This window comes from Grampus griseus, assembly GCF_964374135.1.
Source record: "Grampus griseus genome assembly, chromosome: 11".
NCBI classification, from domain to species: Eukaryota; Metazoa; Chordata; class Mammalia; order Artiodactyla; family Delphinidae; genus Grampus; species Grampus griseus.
In genome coordinates, this window is record NC_139005.1 from 98,060,399 (window position 1) to 98,083,705 (window position 23,307).

At 62.4% G+C, this 23,307-nt stretch overlaps 1 protein-coding gene across 2 annotated transcripts in view; it reads left to right on the plus strand.

The window, feature by feature from the left end:
• The window catches only part of PRR5 (proline rich 5), a 51,174-nt gene extending 28,803 nt beyond the window's left edge, over positions 1–22,371 (plus strand). For both annotated transcript variants that reach the window (XM_082665813.1, XM_082665812.1), the window contains 7 exons: positions 6,734–6,814; positions 9,243–9,291; positions 10,795–10,852; positions 15,564–15,655; positions 16,077–16,217; positions 19,705–19,840; positions 21,416–22,371. In XM_082665813.1, coding sequence (XP_082521939.1) covers positions 6,734–6,814; positions 9,243–9,291; positions 10,795–10,852; positions 15,564–15,655; positions 16,077–16,217; positions 19,705–19,840; positions 21,416–21,891 — 1,033 coding nt within the window. In that variant the 3' untranslated portion in view covers positions 21,892–22,371. The remainder of the gene's footprint in view (positions 1–6,733; positions 6,815–9,242; positions 9,292–10,794; positions 10,853–15,563; positions 15,656–16,076; positions 16,218–19,704; positions 19,841–21,415) is intronic.
• The last annotated feature ends 936 nt before the right edge of the window (positions 22,372–23,307 follow it).

Consider the following 23,307-nt stretch of genomic DNA (forward strand, 5'->3'; position numbering starts at 1 on the left):
GGGCTGGCTTAGAAGGCTAACCTGTCACTCCCACCTGGAGCCCCTGATCCCCTCCCTCCCGAAGGGCCCGGGCATGGCATGTTGTGTCCCTGTCTGTCCCTGTGTTGGCCCCAGTTAGCTCCTCGCCGGGTGTGCCCCCACGCGTGTGCAAGGCCTCCAGCTGCACGAAGGTCACTGAGCTGAGGGGCCCGCTGGGGGGCGGGCAGGAGTCCCATGTACCCGCGTTTGGGCCAGAGGGTGTACACCATTATGGAGCCCTACTCCTTGCCAGGCCTGGATCTGCCCGAATGCCTGGGGCTTGGTGAGCCTGGCGCCCACCCGCCTTCTGGCTGTGAGAGCAGAGGCCCTGCGCAGGTGGAGCGCGCGCCCTCTCGTTCCCACGGGACCACCTCCGAGGCTGGGCTGATGGTCCTTAGCATCCAGATAGAGAAACTGAGGCCAGAGAAGGAGAGGGACTTGGCCAAGAGCCCCTGCTCACGTTGAGTCTGAACCCTGGCCTGACTTGAAGCCGCTGCCCAGGGACACGTGTGAGTTGGTGTCTGCTGGGGCCGGGCGAGGCGGGGGTTGGTGGTGAGAGCCCGAGGTGCAGCCCTCCCTCCTCATCTGCTCGTCCCTGGTCCTGGACGGGGCCACTGCTGGCCAAAGCCCACAGGGCGTCCTGCACCGGGCCTGTGATTGCTCTATCCCCTGGACGGCGGTGCCCACCAACCCTGACCTGTGCCGGGCCCTGTCCCAACCCCAGGCGTGGAGAAGCTGCTTTCATCCCTGCAACGGCCTTCAAGGTGGGACTTGTTGCCCCCATCTTGCAGATGGGGATACTGAGGTCCAGAGGTGTGGGCACTGCCCAGGTCTAAGTCCAGAGCTTCTGCCACCGCCTCATGGGGTCTCAGGGGCCGGAGGAGGTGGGCTGAAGCCCTCAGGGTGACCGGTTGGTTGGGAGTTGGGGGGTGGAGGCCAGTGGGGGGCCGGTGCTTGGCTTCCCGGCCAACCCTCACGGACAACTTGCTCTGAGTCGGGCCTGGGTCCTGAGCCCCCTGCCGCTCTGAGGCGGTCTGGGAGTGGCCAGCAGAGTCACGGCCCTCGAAGATGTCTGGGAATCTGTGAATACGTTCCCTTACACGGCAAGAGGGACTTGTCAGATGTAATTAAGTAAATGACTCTCAGATGGGGAGATGGTCCAGGTGGACCCAGTGTCACCACAAGGGTGCTAATGGGAGGGAGGCCCAGGGGTCAGAGTTCAAGAAGGAGACGCAAGGATGGGAACCGAGAGGCTGAGGACACCGCACTGCTGGCTGTAAGGATGGAGGGAGGAGTCCTGACCAAGCTGGGAAAGGCCGGGAAGCAGACTCTCGCCCGGAGCGTGAAGGAGGCGCACCTTGATGCCAGCCCTGTGGCACTGACACAGCTTCCGGCTGCAGAGCTGTCAAAAGCCAGCCTTTGGCTGCCTTGCAGCCGCTGTGTGTGGGCCTTGGTTACAGCAGCCAGAGGACACTCGTGTGCTGGGCTTCCCTCCCTCCCCGCCCTGCGCCCTGGGCCCTCACTTCTCCCAGCAGTCGGGGCTCAGGGCCATCCGCTCTCCACCTCCCGGCCCCCAGCCCAGCGTCCAGAACCTGCCCTCCAGCTGGACGGGTGGGACTGTGCGGCCAGGCAGCCATGGGGGCGGCGTGGGCACCCTGCTGTCCCCCTGCAGCCTGTCGGGACGGGGGGTCAGCGCAGTCAGGCGTCTGCCTCCCTGGGCAGGTGGGGCTCTGGAGAAAAGCTCTGAATTCTTGCCTGGAGCCCAGGGAGGAGCAGGGCTGGGAACTGGGGGCCGTGTAAGCCAGGGCCAGGGCACTGAAAGCAGGGTGAGCGTGGGAACGGCCCGCAGGCCTGAGAGTGGTGCCCTCAGTACCCGCATCTGCCAGAGGGTCACCTTGAGGCCCGGAGGGGGTCGGATTGGGTTCCGAGTTGCCTGCCTCCCCTGTGCCTTCACTGGGCGTGAAGAGGAGGCCCGTGGGTGCTTCCCCCGGGGCGACCGGGGCAGAGCGAAGCAGGGCTTCCTCTCTCAGGGCTGGCCTTGGGCCCCTGGGATAATGATGAGGATGTTGGAGGCCCCGGGCCCAAGTTGCACTTCTGTCTGGGGGGATACGTCACATGAGGGCCTCTCCTCTGCCCACCCCACCTCCCCTCTCTCCGGTGGCTCACAGCAGGGCTTTTTATCGACCCAAGGGTTGATCACCCTTGGATGGACAGAGCAGAGGGGGGACTAGAGCCTGGGCTGTCCGGGGTGGGAGCCCAGGCGGGCACACCGGTGGAGCCCAGCGCCTCCGCCCACCCTCGCCCACCCGCGCCCACAGGCCAGCTCCTGAGAAAGAGCCAGGCCTCGACAGCAGGGGGAGGGGCTCGAGGAAGCGCTAACCCCTCTCGGGGTCCGGGTCGCCCTTCTGGGGACACCAAGTGAGAGGGTGAGGCGGGCACCTGGCGGAGGCCTGCCCCCCTCTCTGATTTCTGAGGCTCCAGAGGCAGCGCCAGAGCAGGGTGGGGCCTGAGAAAGGGCAGAGCTCCACCTCTAGGCCTCTCCGCCTCTCCGAGGGTTCCCGGAGGTGTGTTGTCTGTCCCCCCAGAGGCCAGGCTTTGGGGTCCCCCACGCACTCTCTGCCGGACCTTCCTGTGTGGGCAGGTGGGCAACACTTGAGACCGGTGACGGTGGGCCAGGGACCCGCCCCGCTGGGGTCCCACCGGCTCGCAGCACCACACCGGCCCCAGCCGAGCCGGGGCTGCTACAGGCGGGTTCCCCCAGAGGCCTCACCATCAGCCCTTCCCCCCCAAGCCTGACCACAGGGCCCCCGGCCCCCCTGGTGGCAGCAGGCCTTGGCACCGTCCTGCATGCCGTGGGTCCCCACTAAGGGTTCTGGCATCTCCCCTCAGCCCGTGCTCAGGTGACAGATGCTGAGACTTGTCACTGCCCTCCTGTCTCCCTACATGGGCAGAGCGACAGGCCCGGAGAGAGGAGGTGATGGGTCAGCTGCTGCTCGGCCCTCACCCAGAAGTGCCCCGGAGCGCCTGCCGTTTCCAGGGGGCTGCTCCCAGTGCCCCCGGCTGGGCCTCGGTGTGGGAGGCCCCGGGCCGGAGTTTCACTTCTGTCTGGGGGGATAAGTCACATGAGGGCCTCTCCTCTCCCCACCCCTCCTCCTCTCTCTCCCACGGCTCACAGCAGGGCTTTGTTATTGACCCAACTTGGACTTTGGAAAGAAGGCTGCAGAGAAACGGGAAGGAGCGGGGCCTTGCCTGTCCACCAAGCCCAGGTTGAGCAGCTGTGGGGGGCAGGAGGACGGTGGGCCCCGGGCTCCCTTCTGGCCCTGCCGGGCATCGAGCTGTGTGACTCTGGGCCGTCCGCTGGCTTCTCTGAGCCTCAGTGTTTCCTTCTGCAGCCTGGGCTGTCACAGTCCCCACCTCATGGTGTGGTTAGAAGGAGATGGAGGAACCCCGGGGCAGATGGTTGGGCCGTGGGATGCTTCCGGGGGCACATATCCTGCCCCCCCACAGTCACTGCTGATGATGCCGTGGCACACGGAACCCCACAAGGGCTGCAATTGAGTCCCATTGTATGGAGGGGGAAGCTGAGGCACTCACGGTCCAGTCTCCAGAGGCGGGCAGCAGGGAACCCAGAGCTGGGATTCAACCCCAGGCCCGCACCTGAACGAGCCTCGGGGCTGGAGGTGGGAAAGGCAGGGGCAGGGTCCACCAGGGTGGAGGCTGGGCTGGGTGGGGGTGTGGATAGGAGAACTCAAGGGTGACCCTAGGGCTGGCCGGGGCGCTGCTCAGATACACGTAGGGTGGTGCGAGACCCGGGCTGCGGGGAGCCAGGCCTAAGTGGTAAACCAAATAGACCTCCCCTCCCCGCGAAGGAGCTGGGATCAAATGCTGTCTGCACACAGGTGTGAGCAGGGAGGGACCTGACGTCACAGTGAGCCTCAGGGAGAGGGAACAGCAAGGATGATGGCCCTGAGGCAGAAGGAGGCCAGCACTGCTCAGACCCAGGGGTGGGTGGTTCAAGTGACACAGATGGCGATGGGCCCCTGAGGGCCTCGGGGAAAGACTTGTCCAAAGAGCCCGTCTTCCCATCCAAAACTGTGGGTTAAGGTGTCTCCGGGCCGGGGACCAGAGTGGGCTGCGCTCCCTCCGGAAGGCTTACTGGAGGAGGAGGGAGGAGGGACTTGGAAAGGCTGGTGAGAAGAGCAGGGCCAGGCCTGGGAGGCTGACGAGGGTCCCCCACGCTGTCCCCTCGGCCTGGTGGAGACCTGGTCCCCAGGGAGGACTTGGCAAGGCCCCTCTGAGCCTCAGGAGGGGCCGGGCCCCCGGGGCTATGCTCAGGACGCCCCATTTGCCAGCTCCCAGGCTCCTGCAGGTTTGGGAGGGTCTGACCTCTGCCCCCAGCAGCCCCCAGGCTGGGCACGAGTCCGCATCTGTTAGGATTTCAGGGTGGCAGCCATTAGACTTCCCGTCAGACTGTAAATGGGGAACAGCCTTACTGTAGCTGTTCGCCGGAGCCCACCAGGCACTTTTTTTTTGTGTGTGTGTGTGTGTTACGCGGGCCTCTCACTGTTGTGGCCTCTCCCGTTGCGGAGCACAGGCTCCGGACGCGCAGGCTCAGCGGCCATGGCTCACGGGCCCAGCCGCTCCGCGGCATGTGGGATCTTCCCGGACCGGGGCACGAACCCGCGTCCCCTGCATCGGCAGGCGGACTCTCAACCACTGCGCCACCAGGGAAGCCCTCACCAGGCACTTCTGACAGAGCCGAGCACAGCCCCGGCCGTGACCATACCAAGGCTCGGCGCCGGCCGGGCTTTCGTCCTGACAGCAACCTGGGGGCGGGCACATTCGCGGCCTCCATTTCACAGGCAGGAAACAGAAGTTAGAGGGCATGTGTGCCTGGACATGCGAATAAGCAACATTTCAACACCAGGTGCCTGGGTAGTCAGGCGTCGTCGGGTCAGGTGACAAGGCCTCTGGCCTGGCCTGGTCGGGACCAGCTGTGGACCCCTGGGGCACGTCCCTGCACTGCTCAGAGCTGCCTTCACCCACCTGGGGTGCGGGGCCCTGCCCCTGCCCTGCCCCTTCCAGGGTGCGGAACTGGAAGCCCTGCCCACACCTGGCTCCGTGGGGAGAGGGGGCAGCGGTTGGGTGAGCTATGTGGCCTCCCAGAGCTTGGTCCCTCTGAGCCTCAGTTTCCTCATCTGCAAAGTGGGCGGCCAGTCCACATTGCTGGGAAGGGTGGAGCTGGTGAGAGCAGACAGGGGCAGCAGGAGCTTGGGGGCCCCCACCTACTCCATGATGTGAACGGCAGCACGTGTCCAGCTGTCCCTCTACACCAAGAACCACACAGCTCATCTGCAGTGGTGAGTTTAGAGCAGCAACCCAGTCCTGAGTGGAGGGCGGTGGAGCCCCCCAGACCTGGTTCTCCCCCTTGGGAGCTTATGGCCGGTGGTGAGGGCTAACATGAAAGTAAATCGGCAGAGTGCCGGGACCTAAGTCTGCACGGGGAAGGGAGGCGGTCAGGAGGGCTTCTGGAGGCAGTGGCCTCTGAGCCAGGGCTCCAGTATGAATAGCTCCTTGCCTAGTAGATAGCATAAGGCCCCCCCACCCCGCCCCAGGTAGGAAGGGCAGTGGGTACAGAGACCCTGAGCTGTGGCTCCCCTGGCGGCTCCAGTACTCTGTGAGCATTGGGTGCCCAAGAATGCGGGGAGGGGCCATTCCAGACGAGCCTTGAATGCCACATTCAGGCCTTGGGCTGTACCTGCAGGGCCCAGGGCAGGGGGCACTGAGTGCATGAGGAGGTGCCTGTGCGATCAGAGGCCAGGCGAGCATGGAGGAGAGAGAAGCGTGCAGCAGAGCTCTAGCGGGTAGAGATTGTTGGGGCTTCAGGGTCTGTAGGACCTGGAGGGCCAGGGAGAGTCAGGGTGCGTTTCACCAGGTAACTACCCGGCTGCTCCTTTGAGCCAGGTGAGAGCACACAGTCATAGACGGCACAGGGCCCTGTGCGCTGAGGTTTATAGATGGCCGTGGGAACCCATCAGTCAAACGAGTCCCGGATAAACATGTAGGTGCACACTGACAAGTGCTGTAAACGCTGTGACCTCTTGTGACCTGAAGGAAGGATCCACGTAGACAGGCGTGGGGGGTGAGGGTGGGGACCAAGCAGAAGAAAGGACATGTGCAAAGGTCCTGTGGTGAGGGCAGCTTCCCCAGTGGGGCCAGGTGCAGATAACACAGGTACCCAGTTCAGTGAGGCAGGCGCTGGCTCACAGGCACCTGGAAGCACAGGGTGAGAAAGCCAGTTGGACTTGGTTATGTTTGGGGGTGCGAGAGACCATCAGAGGGTGTCCCCTAGTTTCCAGCCTGGAGGCAGAGGGTTCAAGAACATGGGAAGGGAGGCAGAGTGTGTGGAAGGTAACCCAGTGACAGCCTGGAGAGGTGACCGGTGGCAGGCCTGGGGCTCCAGGGAGGCTGGGGCTGGGAGCCCAGGATCTGGCGCTCAAGATGGGAATTGAGGCTCTGGGGCAGATGGGGTCCGATGGGGCGGCCAGTCCCTGTGCTCCAGGCCTGCCTTCGAAGCGCAAGGGCTGGCGCCCTGCTTCTGACCGGGCCCCTTCTGTTCCTCGAGGAGAGCGGGAGGGGCTCAGTGGGAGGGGGAAGGAGGGGAGGAGTCTTAGGGCCTCTGGACAGCAGCGCTCGTCTTCCGTCCCCCACGCAGCATCCACAACGGGGTGATTGCCGTCTTCCAGCGCAAGGGGCTGCCCGACCAGGAGCTTTTCAGCCTCAACGAGGGCGTCCGGTGAGTGGTCGTTTGTCCCATCCAGGCCTGGGTCTGTAAGTGGTGGGAGGGCTGTGCCAGGTGGGAGGCCTGCCCCCCCCACCCCGTGGGTCCACCAGCCTCAGGTTCTGCCTTTGGAGCCCAGGTGGGCAGTGACCACCACGTGGACCTTGACCCCAGGCCCTGTCCTGTGGCCTTCACCCCCACCCTCCTGAAGACTCCTTTTCAGGGGAAACAGGGAGGGACTGGGACAGTGGCTCAAGATAACGCCCACATGCCCCGCTGGTGTTAAGCATCACAAAGCGTATTTGTTCTGTTAAAAGAGGAAGGACTGGAACTTCACTGGTGGCACAGTGGTTAAGAATCCGCCTGCCAACGCAGGGGACACGGGTTCGAGCCCTGGCCCGGGGAAGATCCCACATGCCACGGAGCAACTAAGGCCGTGCGCCACAACTACTGAGCCTGCGCTCTAGAGCCCACGAGCCACAACTGCTGAGTCCGTGAGCCACGACTACTGAAGCCCACGCACCTAGAGCCCGTGCTTCTCAACAAGAGAAGCCACCGCAATGAGAAGCCCGTGCACCGCATCAAAGAGTAGCTCCCACTCGCCACAACTAGAGAAAGCCCGCGCGCAGCCACGAAGACCCAACGCAGCCAAAAATAAAGTTAAAAAAAAAAAAAAGAGGAAGGACCCACCTGCCTAATGATGGGAGTGTTGTTCCCAGAAAAGCAATCACAGCCCCACCGAGTACCCCTCATTTCCTGTGAATAGCTGAGAATTGAGCGCTTGTGAAGGGGCCCAGCATGGACCAGCTTTGAGGGAATCTGCGGAGCCGAGGCATTAGTCCTGCGTTTTAGTGGAGGAGGCTGGAGCTCAGAGAGGTCGAGAGACTTGCCCGGGGTCACAGCTGCCGCAAGGAGGCATTTCCCACCTCTGTGCTCTTTCCCTCACGCCCTGGCCTGTGCCACCCTGTCCCTACAGCAAAAGAATATGCAAACCTCCTCATCAGCTTGGGGCAGGGTCCCCCCACTCCAACCCTAAATGGCCCTTACAGACAGATAAACCGAGGCCCAGGGAGGGAAAGGGGCTGCCTGCGGTCACAGCAGGGGCTTGTAGCCTCTCCCAGGCCTGATGTGTGTGACCGTTGCAGGGGGTCCTGCTTTTTTTGGGCTCATGTGGCCACTCAGGGGTGGGGCCCCAGGAACCCCATTTTCCTAATATGCCTCTGCATCCCTCGGCTTTGCCCAGCCATGAGAAGGGCCGGGGATGGTGCAGGGTAACAAGGCTCTGATGTCTGGCCGTCATTCTTGTTTTCTGCCATTTTATACGCGTGTGTGTGTGTGAGTGTGTGTGTGTGTGTGGTTTCGTGTATTCACAAGTTGTGCAACTGTCGTTAATTCCAGGGCGTTTTCATCACCTCAGAAGGATACCCCATATTTATAGACAGGTAGTCCCCATTCTCCTCTCCCCCCAGCCCCAGGCCACCACCAAATAGGCATAGCTTTTGTTTTTTTAAGATACAGGTTGTCCTTTTACAATGTACAGTTCAGTGGTTTTTAGTACATTCACAAGCTGGTATAACTCTCACTATTTAATTCCAGAACATTTTCCTCACCCGCCCCAAAAAAAGCCTGTACTCCTTAACGGTCTCTCCCGGTTACCCGACCTCCCCCAGCAGCCTCTGGCCGACACCAGTCAACTTTGTCTCCATGGATTTGCATATCCTGGACATTTCATATAAATGGAGTCGTGCTACATACGTGTGGCCTTTTGCATCTAGCTTCTTTCACAGCGTGATGGTCCTCCACACTCGGGGGTCATCCAGGCTGGGGCAGGTGTCAGCGCTTCGTTTCTTTTTATGGCCAGAGAATGCCCCGTTGTGTGAAAAACACCACTGTGTTTATCCAGTCATCTGTTGATGGACATTTGGGTCGTTTCCACCTTTTGGCTGTTGTGAGCAGCGCCGCTGGGAGCATCTGTGTAGGAGACCTTGTGTGGATCTGTGTTTCCACTGCTCTCGGGTCCGCACCTGGGGCGGAATGACTGGGTCATATATCGGCTCTACCTGTAATCTTTTGAGGAACCGCCCAGCTGTTGTGCACAGAGACTGCACCATTTTACGTTCCCACTAGCTGTGAGTGAGGGTTCGATTTCCCCACTTTTTCACCGACACTTGTTACTGCCCGGCTTTTTTCTTTTCCGCCTGGGGTTTTGATTCTAACAGCACTAGTGCAGGTGAAGTACCATCTCGGGGTTTGGGTTCGTGTCCCCCTGGTTACTCACGATGGGGCATCTTCCCACACGCTTATTGGCCATTTGTGTATCTTCAGAGAAATATCTAGTCACGTCCTCACGTCACTGGGCTAAGGGGGCGGGTCTCCCGCTGCAGGCGGCCCCCAGCCCTCACTGGCACCGTGGGGTCTTTGACTCCTGCCCTCCCGCCCACAGGCAGCTGCTGAAGACGGAGCTGGGGTCCTTCTTCACGGAGTACCTACAGGTGGGTGCTCTGTGCTCTCCTGAGGGGTTGCTTCCTGAGCTGGCCAGAAAGGGCGGGGGTAGGGGCCACTGGCTCCCGGTGGGTACGTGGAGCTCTGGGTTCAAGGTCTCCGCCTGGCCATGACTCAGTTTCCCCCGTCTAGCCAGTGTGGGTTGTTGGGTAGGTTATACGGTGAGATGCAGGTGAGGACTCACCACCCTGCCTGGCACGTGGCGCGACTCGAGGTCAGTTTTGTGATTAGTTGTCCACCTCCTCCTGGAGCATCGGGGTGGGTCCCCAGAGCCCACGGGTGGCTCATCTGCAAACCCCAGGGCCCTGAGCCGCGTGGTGATGATGTTAGCGTGGCACCAGTGTCGCCGAGGCTGAGCTGTTGTAGGCGCTGCGGCCGCAGGCTTGCAAAGTGGATGAACACATGGAACCCTGGGGCTCGGGGAAGGGAGAGGACCCCCGAGGTCGCACAGGCAGGAAGGCAGAGATGCTGCAGGCAGGGGCGTCCTCACGCAGCCTCGGAGTATCGTGCCCACCCTCCCGGGGGAGGGCGAAGTGAGGACCAGCCTGAGGCTCCTCCCATCCTGTGGGTTTAGGGTTGGTTTTTTTTTAATTTAACAGCTTTATTGAGGTGTAATTCACCTAACCATACTGCACACCCACTGAAAGTGTGCAGTTCAGTGGTATGCAGTGTATTCACAGAGTTGGGCAACCGTCACTGCTAATTCCAGGGCTTTTTCATCACCCCAAAAGGAAACCGCATGTTTATAGCTGGGTAACCCCCCTTGCCCTCTCCCCCAGCCCTAGGTCACCACTAGTCTATTTTCTGTCTCTGGATTTACCTGTGTGGACATTTCACGTCAGTGGGATCTCACAGCGCGTTGCTCTTTGTGTCTGGCTTCTCTCGCTGAGCACAGAGTTTTCGAGGTTCGTCCATGTTGTGCCCGTATCAGAACCTCATCCCTTTTTACGGCCAAGTAGTACTCCACAGTGCGGCGAGACCACGTCTTGCTTATCCATCCGTCCGTCTGTGGTCCCCGGGTTGTTTCTACTCTCGGGCTGCTATGACTGCTGCTGAGACCACGGGGCGTCACTCAGCCACGCCCAGAGTGAGAGTGCAGGGGGGCTGCCGTTGGAGCCTCATGGCAGTGGGTGATGGCAGCGCTCAAGCCAGGCCTTTGGTCCCGGGGCCCCTCGTGCCCGAAAGTCCCTCCTTCCTTGTGGGATGCGGGGGCAGCTGCCTGCCCGCCCGCTGAGCCTGAAACAGGAGGCCCAGGCCTGGCCTGTCTCTTGGGGGCGGTGAGGGTGGGGTCCCCGCACCACCTCCCATCTGGGACAGCCTGGTTGGGTCAGTTGCCCACGTGCGCCCGGGGAGCTGAGGTTCCAGCTCTGCAACGACTGGACCGGGATGTCGGTGAGTCCTTCCCCCTCTGGGCCTTGGCTGCCTGTTGGCGGAGCCTTGGGGGCCCTGGGTACCCCTGGGGCGGTGACAGCATCTCCACGTGTGCCTTGCAGAACCAGCTGTTGACAAAAGGCATGGTGATCCTGCGAGACAAGATCCGCTTCTACGAAGGTGAGTCTGGTGGCCGCTGCCGGGACCGGGTGCCGGGCCACGCTGCTCGTGGGGTGGCCGCTGGGAGCCGTGGCCTTACATGGGCTCCACCTGGGGCTGTGGGTGGGTGGTGTGGCCCTTCTGGTCGAGAGAGTCCAGAGGGGCAGAAGCAATGCCTCGAGGGCAGCAGGGCTGAGATCTGACCCCGGGAGGGGACCCTGCTGGGAAGAGCATCTGCCCCCCATCTTGCTGGGGCCCAGGAGGGCTGAGGGATGTCTGGGAGAAGGCCCCTGCTTCACCTCACTGCCCACGAGGGCTTCTGGCCCCCGTGAACCCTGTCCCAGCAGCCTGGGAGAACCCCCATCAGGATCTTTGAGGACCGGAGGGGAACTGGCCTAGACCCGGGGGAAGAGGTAGAGCTGGAAGCTGCCGCCTGGAGGACCAGCGGATGTGGGCTCCCTGCCAGGGTTTGGGGCCCAGGCTTGGTGCGGGGCTTTCTGGGCAAATTTTCTCTTTTAATGCTCATACCTACCCTGTGAGGCCTTTGGGTCACTGTACCCATTTCACAGATGGGGAACAACGCAGCGATGGCCCTCAACGTGTCCATAGCCACAGTGCACGTAAGGGGTGGAGGTGGGATTCGAACCCAGGGCATCCCGACTCCAGAACACACCCCCTTTGCCCTTCTAGGGGCAGGCCCACAAGTCACAGCTGGCCTCGCTGCCCAGCTCGGGCCCCAGCAAGGAGAGGGAGGTCCTGGCCGGCCGCTGTCTCCTTCTGCCAGGCCCAGAGCCCTGGCAGGATGTGCCCGGTCCCGGAACCCTTGGGCTCCCTGTGCCCATGGGCTGGGGGTGACAAGTACTGTGTGTACACTTCCCGGCAGGAGTGAGTTGGTGTAGAGAGAAATCAAATTATGGGGGGAAACGCAGCTCAAACCGGCACATCTTGCTACGGGTCCGCTGTATGTCAGGCCCTGTGCAGGTCACGACCCTCCCTCTGTGTACCAGGCACCAGCCGCCGTACGTCCTCACCCTGTGCTGGGCTTGTCCCAAGAGTTTCCATTGCCTGACTCCTAGATCACCCCACAACCCTGTGAAGAAGCTTCCATTGTTGTAGCCACTGAACACTTGGGGAAACTGAGGCACAGAGGGGCTGAGTAACTCGCCTGAGCCCCACAGCCCTACCTGGCAGCCTGGCTCCCGAGCCTGCACTCCTCTCTGTAGTGCTCCAGGTTCCTCCTCGAGTTCTCAGTGACCCCAGGAAGCACGGGTCGTAGCCCATTTCACAGAGGCAGAGACCGAGGCTTGGGGTGCTCAGCGTAACTCAGAGCCCCGTGTCCTGTGTTCCTCCTGCACCGCCTCTGCGTGTGTCGAGGGGAAGCAGCCAAGGCAGGAGCCTGAGAAGGGCTGTGAGGACCACAGACGTGGGGGCAGGAGGCACAGGCCGCTGGGCGTCCGGGCGGGCTTCCTGGAGGGGACAGCACCGAGCCAGCAGGCTCAGCACATTCCGGCAGTGCCTGCCCTCCCACCAGCTCCGGCCCAGGGGAGCTGGGACCTTAGCAGAAGAGGCGCTTTGTGTGGCTTGGTGGAGTCCTGCCCGCAGTGGCCGTGTCCGCCAGGCCACCCAGGAGGGAGCACCGACCCCATCCAACCGCCCTTGGCCTCAGGCACAGGCACAGAGCCCCAGGCTGAGGGCCAGGGGGCCCGGCCTCCAGTTCCCTTCCAGCCACAGACTGTCACTTCCTTCTGTCCCCACCTTAGCACAGGGGGTTAGACAGGCTCCACCCATGTGCTCACTACAGGTCAGGCCCCAGGTAGCCTTTGGGGACCTGGAGATGGACCTAGGCCCTGCCTGGCAGGGGCTCACAGCCCAGCTGGGGACACAGACATGGACCAGACAGTGAGAGTCCACTGTGATGAGTGTCAAAGTGAAGGGAAGCCCTGGGGAAGGAAGGGCTAGTTCCACCTTGGCAGTCAGGGAGGGCTGCGTGGAAGCGGCAGCCTTTGAGTCAGGCCTCGAAACATCGAGAGGACATCTGCCCCCCTTCAGCCAATGCAGTGGGGACAGTGGCTGACATCACACCCCGAGGAGCTGCCTTGGGAGCCTCCCCGTTCTGCCTACTACCGGGTCCCAGGGAGAGCTCTTCCTTAAGACTACTCCCTGCGGCCAGCCATGTCCTCAGCCCGTGCCTCTGCTGGAGGTGGTGGGTAGCCCCATGAGGGGCAGCCCAGGACATGGCCACCTGCCCCCCTCCAGCCTCCAGCAAGGCCTTGAACCCGAGCACAGTGATTCCTGGAAGTGGGAGGCCTGGAGGGGCCTTGAGGTGGAGGCCTCCCTCCCTGGGGCCACATTCAAGGTGGTGGTTCGGTGGGCTCAGCTGCAGCGGGGGTAGCTTCTCAGCAGCCGGACGCTCTGGGACTCCGAGGGGGAGCCCAGGGTTTCTGCAGGCTCCGGGCCCTGGGCTCTGCCTGCCCTGCAGGAATCCCAGCCTGTTAAGGTCAGGCCACCAAACTGCACTGCGACGGCCCTCACACGCTCTCCTCCGAGCCTGGCCACCCTCCTCCAAGCTCCTGCTGTGGCCTTTCCGACTGCCCTCTGGTCACCACTAAGATCTGAGCTAAGAGCAGCCTGGTGCATTCCGTCTCCAGGGCCTGCACAGTCGGACTGAAGAAAGGAAGACAGACAGGCTGACCCACGCCCCATCCTGGGAGATCCAGCTCAAGGGCACGGCCGCTGGGTGGCGTGTGTCCTGAGCGTCGGCGCGGCCTCAGACCACGCGGGCCCGCTAGTCAGCGCCAGGCTAACAGCTGAGCACTTGCTACAGGGTAGCTTTTGGCCTTTGAGTGTGGACATGTTGATCACGCCCATTTTACAGAGGACCACACTGAGGCTCGGGCTGAGGGACCCCCTGGGGCCCCAGGGCGGTACTTCGACGCCGTGTGCTTGACTCACCCCTGCCGACCCTGGTGTCCCCAGACCGCAGTTCCCAGGCAGCAGAGAGCCCAGCCAGGACACGGAGCCGAGCTTCCTGGCCCCTTGGTCGGCGTGTGGCTCTGGCGGGGCCTGGACTGTACGACATCCCCTTTCCGCCCCGCGGGCTGGAGAGCAGCCTGCGCTCCGCAGACGCCGCCTGGCCCGCGCCCAGAGCCGCCCCACGGCCGCCTGGGGAACTGAGCCGCCTTTCTTCTCGCCGGTGATGGCGGGGACCTCAAGGGACCTTTGTATGCAGGCAGAGCTCCTCGGGTGGTGGGCACCCACCGTCCTGGGTTCCATAGAGCCTGCTGTGGGCTGTGGGCCCCCGGTCGGACCAGGAGCTGGCCGCCAGCCAGGGTGCTCCAGTGCCGGCAGACGGGCTGCATGGAAAGGTGGACCCGCCCTCACCACAGTCACCCCCACCAGGCTCCCCTCCCAGAGCCCGGCACCCACACAGACCGGGGGGCTTTATGGGGGGGAGGGGTTGGGGGGCTCAGAGCCCAGGAAAAGGGAGCACAAGAGGCAAAGGCCCTTGACCGACCTCCTGGTTCCCACGGAAACCTTGAGGAGTCGGGCATGGGCGGTGCGCTCTGGGAGGCTGGCCAGCCCGTGGCCCTGGCCCCTCCACTCCTGGGGATGCCCGCCACCACGGCCGTGTTTCTCCAGCCAACCGCCAGTCTGGCTTCCAGGTGGGGTCCCGCCAAGCAGCAGAGGCCTCGGCGACATGTCCCGGAGGCCTGCTTATCCTGACCCAGCAGCCTTTCATCCCAGCTCTCCGCTCCTTCCAGGCAGAGGGGCTGAGGGTTCAGCACTTGGTGTTTCCTGGGGGAGTGCAGAGCCGGCTGGGGGGCACCTCAGCTGTCCCCACCCCCAGGGTCTGTCCACCTTGTGACTGGCGCTGCTGCTTCCCCAGAGCCGGCAGAAAGGCCCACAGAGCTTGTCCAAATGCCTGCTTTCCACACGTGTACTTCCATGGTTCATGTGCCAAGGGTTTCAGTCCACCAGGCAAAACGGTCCTCCTGAATTAGCTTGGATATCACCTCCTCCAGGAAGCTCTCCCTGCGTGACCCCCTCGTGCCTGGGACCATTGCTGCTGTTGGATGCCGTTTCCCTGGCTCCCCAGATCCCAGCCCAGGCAGCCTGGGTGGTGGGGACGCAGGCCCTCGAGGCAGAGACCCGCACCTCTGAGGCCCAGGCACCTCATCTGCCCGCTGGGGGTCACTCCTCCCTCGCCAGGGTGGCTGTTCACTGTCCCGCTGCCCTGTCACGTGGTGAGACTGGAGCAGTTTTGGGCTCAGCTGGGTCCCCAGTGCCAGGCCTGGCACAGCATAGCTGCTGTGTGAATGTCTGTCAGGTGGACAGAGGGACAGACGGATGGGTGGGCGGAAGGAGGGGGAGGGTGGATGAGGCAAGGGTGTGAGTGGCGCGCCTGTCGGGCTGTGGCCGTAGGGCTTGTGTGCAGAGGAAACGGACCCCCTGGCACCTCTCTGCCCCAGGCCCTGCTTCATCTCCTTTCCTCCTGTCGGCTCTGAGGGGTTCGCCCTGCTCCAGCCCCGTTTTATTAGTGGGGCAGCTGAGGCTCAGGGGCGTGAAGCTGGGCATCCGGGCCCATTACCCTGGCAGGTGGGGGGGCCTTCCAGGGCCCGGCCCTCAGCTCCCACGTCCTCCTGCTGCCAGGAGAGGTGACTCGCGACCTGGGAAGGCGGGAAGCATCTGCCGGCGCCCCTTGGGGTAATGGTGATGGTCCCTGTGCCCACAGGACAGAAGCTGCTGGACTCGCTGGCAGAGACCTGGGATTTCTTCTTCAGCGACGTGCTGCCCACGCTGCAGGCCGTCTTCTACCCGGTGCAGGTGAGCGGCTCCTGGGCCACAGGGACAGCCGATCCCGGCCTGGGGGTGGGCACACCTCTGCCCTTGTTGCCACGTGTGGGCCATCTGCGCCTGCGCTCGCCCCCGGACCTCCCAGAACCTGCTCCCCACCCCCAAGACGGGCATAAGGACAGCTCCATGCTCAGAACCTTGGGAAGCCCTTAGCAGCACACAGTGGGCCGTGCCCTGCCCGCAGTAGGGGCTCTGTGCGTGACAGCCACCCTTCCCTTGCCTGAGGGAGCCGCGTGGGGCCCTCTCTCCGCAGAACGAGGATCATCTGGGGAGGAGGACGGGGTGGAAGGGGATCTGGGGGTCAGTGGTCCGTCCCTGTATCTGGCCCCAGAACTGGTGGGGGCAGGGGAGCAAGGGTCTCACGTGATAGCGGCGGCCCCCACGTCTGCAGGGCAAGGAGCCGTCGGTGCGCCAGCTGGCTCTGCTGCACTTCCGGAACATCATCACCCTCAGTGTGAAGCTGGAGGACGCGCTGGCCCGGGCCCGCGCCCGCGTGCCCCCCGCCGTCGTGCAGATGCTGTTGGTGCTGCAGGTGCGCGGGGCCCGTGGGGGCTGCGCTCAGCCCGGTTACGGGCACAGGCGGCATGTCCCAGGCTCCCCAGGGACAGAGCCTGAGATGTGGGTGTGGGGCCACGTGACTTCTCAACGGTGGGGGAGGGCGGGGGTGGGGAGGGACTCCCAGGAGAAACCTGGGAGGGAGAAGGAAGCAGCGGGGGCTGAGAAGGAGCTGGACGAAGGTGTGGGTTCGTTCACAAGAAGGCCGGCCCGGGAGCCCACAGGGAGCCCAGGAGTGTGGACAGAGTGTCCCTCGAGGGCAGCGGGGCCAGGCCTTTACTCCCCCATCGGTCAGTCACTGAGGTTGGGGGCCACCGCCTCCCGCTCCCCACAGCAGTTCCAGACATTTCTGAAGGACCTTTCTGCAAACTGCCGCGCCCCAAGCCCTGTGGCGGGCACGGCACCCTACAGTTTGCCAGCCTGTCTCACTGTCACAGCCCCAGGATGAGCACCGTCAACCACCCCATTTTACAGGTGGGGAAGTAGAGTCCTCACTTGCCCGGAGCTGTGATGGCTGGGAGCCTGGCCTTCCCTGAGGCTGACAGGCTCCCAACCCTGTTCACTGTCCTGAACCCACCCGTGCACGTGGAAGTCCTTCTAAATTTATGTCTGTGAGGTTGGTCCTGGGGCCCAGGGCAGCTGGTTGAAGATTCCAGAGCAAAGAAGGGGCTGATGAATGTGGACGTTAGAAGGGTTGAGGGGCTACACTCGGTGGGAGCCAGTGGTCGTCCTGGCGGCCACGCAGGGCAGCGACTGGCGGGACATTGCATCCCTCGGCCTGTTTCCTCGAAGGATAACGAGGAGAAATCGACACAAAGTCCTCCGTGGTGCACTTCCCCTTGGGGGCGGGAAGTGACGAGGCTGGGATTTCAAGCCAAGGCATAAGGTCTCATCTTGATCCCTTGAACAGCACCTGGGTGGCGGCCAGGCCGGGGTGGTGCTGCCCCCTGGTGGTCGCTGTGCCTCATGCAGCTTCTGGGCTTGGCCCCATTTTCCCCCAGAGCGTCCTTCTACCCCTCGTGGGTGCGACCCCTACCCCCAGCCACAACCCTTTGCTCTCGCCTTGGCCTCCACTTTGAATGGCCTTGTCCCAGCCCTGCGGTGAACTTGTCCCCACTGTTTTCAAGTCCCAGATGGACCTGAGGTCACAGCTACTGGTCAGCATATCTTTTGAGGGCCTACTATGTGCCCCATGCTTCACGTGCAGAATCAAAGCTCCTTCTCACCGGGGTCCCAGAAGCTGAGTGTCAGCCCTGCATCTGAGTGTGGTACACAAATAATGCAGCCCCGGGGCCCGCATTTCCTCACCGGGCAATGGGGAGCAGAGACCAGACTCAGAAACAAATGCTGGGAATGAAGGGACACAAAGTTTGTGAAACGCCCAGCGCAGCTCAGCAGTAACGCCATCCTCATCCACGGCACTGTTGCTGGGGGCGGGGGCGGCTCCTCCAGGTCCATCTGGATGACTTCCGGGGGCACCCCCTCCTTGTCCAAACACAGCTGGATCCGTGGGTCTGTAGTGATGTCCCCGCTTTCGTTTCTCACGTTAGTCGTTTGGGTCTTCTCTCTCTCTTGTCTGCAGCTGGTCTGGCTAGAGGCTTGTGGGTTTTATTGATCTTTTCAAAGCTTTTGGTCTTGATTTTCTCCATCCATTTTTCTGTTTTCAATTCCGTTGATTTCTGCTGATTCTTATTTTTTTTCTTCTGCTTACTTTGGACTTAATTTGCTCTTCTTTGTCTAGTTTCCTAAGGTGGAAGTTTACAAGACTGCTTGTAGACTTTTTATATTCTAATGTATCCATTCAGTGCTATAAATTTCCCTCTAAGCACTGCTTCGACGCATCCTGATAATTTGGACGTTGGCGTTTTCATTTTCATTTAATTCAAAATATTTAAAAACTCTTCTTTGACCCCTGTGTCATTTAGAAGGGAGTTGTTTAATCTCCGTGTGTTTGGGGGTTTTCAGTTATCATTGTGTTACGGATTCCTGGTTTAATTTCTTTGTGGTCTGAGGGCAGACGTTGTACGATTTCTGTTCTTTTAAATGTGTCGAGGTGTGTTTTATGGCCCAGAACGTGGTCTGTCTTGGAGGATGTCCCACGTGAGCTTGAGAAGAATCTAGATTCTGCCATTGGACAAGTTGTCTATAGATGTCAGTTATATCCAGTTGATTGATGGTGGTGTTGGGTTCATCTGTGTCCTTCCTGATTTTCTGCCTGCTGGATCTGTTTCTGAGAGGGGTGTTGAAGCCTCCAGCTAGGAGGATGGATTTCTCTGTCCTCGCAGCCCCGTCACTTTTTGCCTCCGTAGTTTCCTGCTCTGTGTTAGGTCCGTACACATTAGGGATTGTTATGTCACCTCGGAGAAGTGACCTCTTTACCATTAGGTAATGACCTTCCTTATCCCTGATAGATTGCTTTGGTCTGAAGTCTGTCCTGTCTGAAATTGACATGGCTCCTCGTGCTGTGATCTGTGTTATCGTGATCTGTGATCCGTGTTCTCACATACAGTCCTGCACTCCCTTACTTCTCGTCTGTGTGTGTCTTTAATAGTTTAAGTGGGTTTCTTGTAGGCAGCACAGAGTTGGGTTCTCGCTGTCTTGAATCGTCATTCAATGTTAACCTGGGTGTATCTTGCTTCTTAACTGCTGGCAGCCCCTTGGGGATGATTCATTCGTTCAGAGACATCATTCGTTCAGCAAGCACTCGCTAAAAACCTGCTGTGTGCCCGGCCCTCTGCCGGGGGCGCTGGGGACCCAGAGCCTGCCTCCTGGTCAGCTCACAGCTGAGTGGGCAAGGCCACGGCTGTCCTGTGGGCAGCCTCATTTTCCAGGCTTTGGCTCCAGTGAAATGGGAGGGGTGGAAAACCCTTCAAAGCTATGAATGAGGGCAGGTGTTGGGAGGCGCTGGATGGTGCCTGGCCGGGGAAGCAGTGTGGGAGGGGGAGGGGCGGCTCTATCAGATGGACGGGCCTTGACCACTCAGCTTAGATACAGACCTGGACCTGGGCCTGGCCCAGGGGGCAGCCTGTCCTGCCTACAGTGCTCCTTGGGGCGAGGGAGTGAGGGTGCGGGTCCAGGTGAATGAGCTTGGCCCCCCAGGACTGCCCAGAGCCTCTGGGAAGCCAGCTCACGGAAGGGGACACACAACTGTCCCGAGGGGGAGGTGCAGGGTGCCCAGCCTAATTTGGCCACAGACCCCTTTACCGCAGGCATCATGGTCTCCCAGCCACGCGAGCTCCTGTGTGCAGCGGGCAGCCACGAGGGCGTTAAAGCAGGAGGGTGGCTCAGAGGCCCCAACCCAAGAGATGGCTGGGAAGGGAGGGTGCGGGGCCACCGCCATGGGGGCCAGGACCCCGGGGGAGGGGGAGGGCGCCGTTCGTGGTGGCCTTTGAGCTAAGCACGGCTGGGCTAGGGAGGCAGGGAACAGGCCGACCAGCGGACCCCCGCACCCCTCCCTCTTGCAGGGGGTGCACGAGTCCCGGGGAGTGACCAAGGACTACCTGCGCCTGGAGACGCTGATCCAGAAGGTGGTGTCGCCCTACCTGGGCACCTACGGCCTCTACTCCAGCGAGGGTGTCTTCACACACTCCTGCATCCTGGGTAGGCGTCGCCTGGGCGTGGGTGGGAGCAGGGTGACCCCTGGCCCCATCCACCTCTGCCCGGTCGGGGGCCCAGGCCTCCCAGGGGGGTCATGCAGAACCAGATGTGCAGCCACGGCAAACCTGACCTAAGCATCCACCGGCCGTGCTGTGTGCGGGGCACCGGGCAGAGGGCGGGTCACGTGGGATCCCTCCTTCAAGGGCTGACGTCACAAGTGGTGCTGCAGTGACTCCCCTGAGAGCCCGGCAGAGACCCCCGCACCCGCCACGGAGGTCACATCCGAGCTCAGTCCTGAAAGTCAGGAGTTGACGAGGGAGAGGACCCAGCATGTGCAAAGGCCCGGAGCCCAAGAAGTCCTGGCTTATTTGGGGACTCACGGGGGATGTGGAGGGGTTGTGAAGTGGGCATGGCTGGGCGTCCTGGGGCTGCCTGGCCCCATCGGTTCGTTCAGCACTGTAAACTGAACACCTACTGTGCGCCAGCCCCTGTTCTTGGTCCTGAGGGTTCAGCAGAGACCAAGCCCCACACTCATTTGCTCTTGTCCACCAGGGGAGGCAGACCAATGAGTAAACCATCCCCAGATGAGCGCCCAAGGGGACCAGTGCCCAGGTGACATGAGGGCCATGGGCGGGGAGCTCAGGGAAGGCCAGACTGGGAGCTGAAGGGCAGGGAGGATCCAGGCCTGGGAAGAAATGCATGAAGAGAACCAAGGGGACAGCGGTACGAGAGCTCATCAGGAGTGTCCCCTCGTCCAGAGGGCCCACCCACCTGCAGTTATAAAACCTGCCCAGCTAGCATGTCCCAGCTCCGGCGGGGCTCCAGCAGCTGGAGGAACTTTGAGGTCTGTGTGGCCCTGGACACCGAGACCCCTGCCAGGCAAAGAGGGAGCCTGTGTCCTGTGGTCCAGGACAGCCTCTGGTTCATCCCGCTCAGCCCTGCCACCTGGTGGTCAACTCTGGACCTGCAGGGTCCTGAGTGGGAGCCTGAGACCTGCCCCTATATCCATCCTCCCCCACCCCCGGGGTCACCCCCCACACTCAGAATAAACCCCAGCCCTGACCTCATGTGCTGCGCCATCCGGGCACTTGCCACTGCCCGACCTGTGGCCCACCCAGAGGAGTTTCTAGTCACACACACACACAGTAGGACTCCAGCTCTGAAGACAGGGTCTGTGTCTGCCTAAGAAAGTGCTGGCCCTTAGCAAGTGCTTGGGTTTGTTGACTTTCCGCAGGTGAGGAAACTGAGGCACGTGCACAGGTCCCTGGCAAGGTGCATGTTTGAACCCAGGCGGTTGACTTGAGGCCCCCCGCCCCCATTCCAGGCTGAGAGGCCAGACCGAGGAGAGAAGGAGGTCACGTAGGGCTGGACCTAGTATCAGCTGGGGTGGAAACCCCAACTCCCCTCCAGGCTGCCCCAGCAGGATCTACACCGGTCGGGCTTTTCCCTGTAGCGGTCCCTTCCTGCAGAGCTGGGCGCAAAGTAGGTGCTTGCAGTGGGTGTTCCCTAGCATCTGGCCAGCCCCACCCTGGCCCCCTGCCTGATGCTCTGTCTGTCTGTCTGTCTGTCTGTATGCAGAGAAGCACTTCCTGCGCCGCTCCCGATCGGGGGACATCCTGGCCAAGAACCCGGTGGTGCGGTCCAAGAGCTACAACACGCCACTGCTGAACCCCGTGGCGGAGCACGAGGCTGAGGGTGCGGTGGCCGGCGGCACGGGCATCCGCAGGCACTCGGTCTCCGAGATGACGTCCTGCCCCGAGCCCCAGGGCTTTGCTGACACACCCGGCCAGGACCCTGCTGGGACCTTCAGACCCTCCCCAGCGCCCCCATCGGGGCCTTGCCCCAGCAGACTGTACCCTCCAGCGCAGCCCCCTGAGCCTGGCCCAGGCCCGGCCCGCAGCTCACCAGCCTCCTCCAGCCCCGAGAACCTGGTGGACCAGATCCTGGAGTCGGTCGACTCGGATTCGGAAGGGATCTTCATTGACTTTGGGCGGGGCGGTGGCTGTGGGACGTCTGAGTCTGAGGGGGCAGGGGGCCGGCAGAGTGTCGCGTGACCCAGGCCTTGTGTTTTTACTGACCCCGCGTGTACGCCTGTGCGGTGCGTGAATGCGAGTTTTCTACTCTGTCCCGTCCAGTCCCCCGTCGGCCTCAGCCACTTTGGCATTCCTGAGTCTTTGTCGAAAAGACCGTCGCCGCCCGAGACCCCGGCACCTTTGTTCTGGGGCGTCAGGGGCTCAGCAGGTGCAGGGCAGCCTCCTGTGCGTGGAGCAGACCTGGCCGCTCCCTGCACCCCAGCCTGCTCAGCCCTCCAGTGTCCACACCATGCAGACTGTGAACCCCTCAGCTCGGCCAGGCCTCCAGAGAGACCCCCCCCAGGGTCAGTGGCAGAACTGCCTCCCCGCCCCCCACTCGCCTCGGGCCACAGCGTGACCTCCTGTGTGCACCTCTGTCCCAGACCCTCCACGCAGCCCGTCCTCGCTCAGCCTGGCGTGGCTGTGGGTGGGAAGCGGGTGGAATAAAACTTGTCTGCCCGGCTCTCGAGCTGTGTCTGCGATGCCAGGCCCTGAGGATGTTCTTCCAGGGTCCTCACCCTCGGGCTGCACCCGGCCTCACTGGGGTCTCCTCTTCCCGCTCCCAGAGGGCTCAGGTTCCCAGGGCCGGCTCTGGGCCTCTGGAGGGGGCCTTCCGGGCTAGGCGGGGAGACCCCCGACCCCGTTCCCAGGGCTCCCCTCTCGTGGAGTTAACCTTTGGTTGGAGGTGGGGTGTGGGTGCCCTACGGGCAGATAACAGGACAGACCCAGGGCGCGTGAGCCGGTGATTGGCGGTTGCTGGGAGTCGGGTGGTCGGGGAGGGGAGGTGGGCGCCTGGTGAGAAGCGTCAGCCCACGGGGGTCTGCGGGGGGAGCCACCTGGGGGGACAAGTTCCTCCTGTCGAGTGGGAAAGCGAGCCAGGAGCCCCTGCTCCAGCCCAGGGAGGGGTGCGCAGGGGATGGCAGGGTAGGAGCGAAGCTTCGTGGTCTGATCTGGGACGTACTGACTGCACGGGGCCAGCGGGAAGGTGCCCAGGGGCGTGGCCGGCAGAGCGGAAGTGAGCCGGCCTCGGAGGAGCCAGGGTGGGGGATGGGGCCGGAAGCCCGTCCCCAGTCTGAGGACCAACGAGCATGTGGCCGCTCAGCTCCGCTGATGGGGCTGAGATCCCTGAACCGCCCTGCTTGGCTCCCAGCTCCCTTACGGAACCCGGGATAGGCCTGGGACCGGCTGAGCCTGGGGTGGGGTGGGGAGTATTATGGGCAGGGTCCCCTCGAGACGGAAGGACCAGGCAAAGGGCAGAGGCTGTAGCAGGGGGCTGTCTGCCTGGGCTCTATCCGCCCCCCACTGCCCCGGCACTGGGCCCTGTCCTGCCCTCACCTCCCGAGTGTCGGGGGCTCTATCGAGCACTGCCACCTCGTGGGCTGCTGGGCCTGCTCTGAT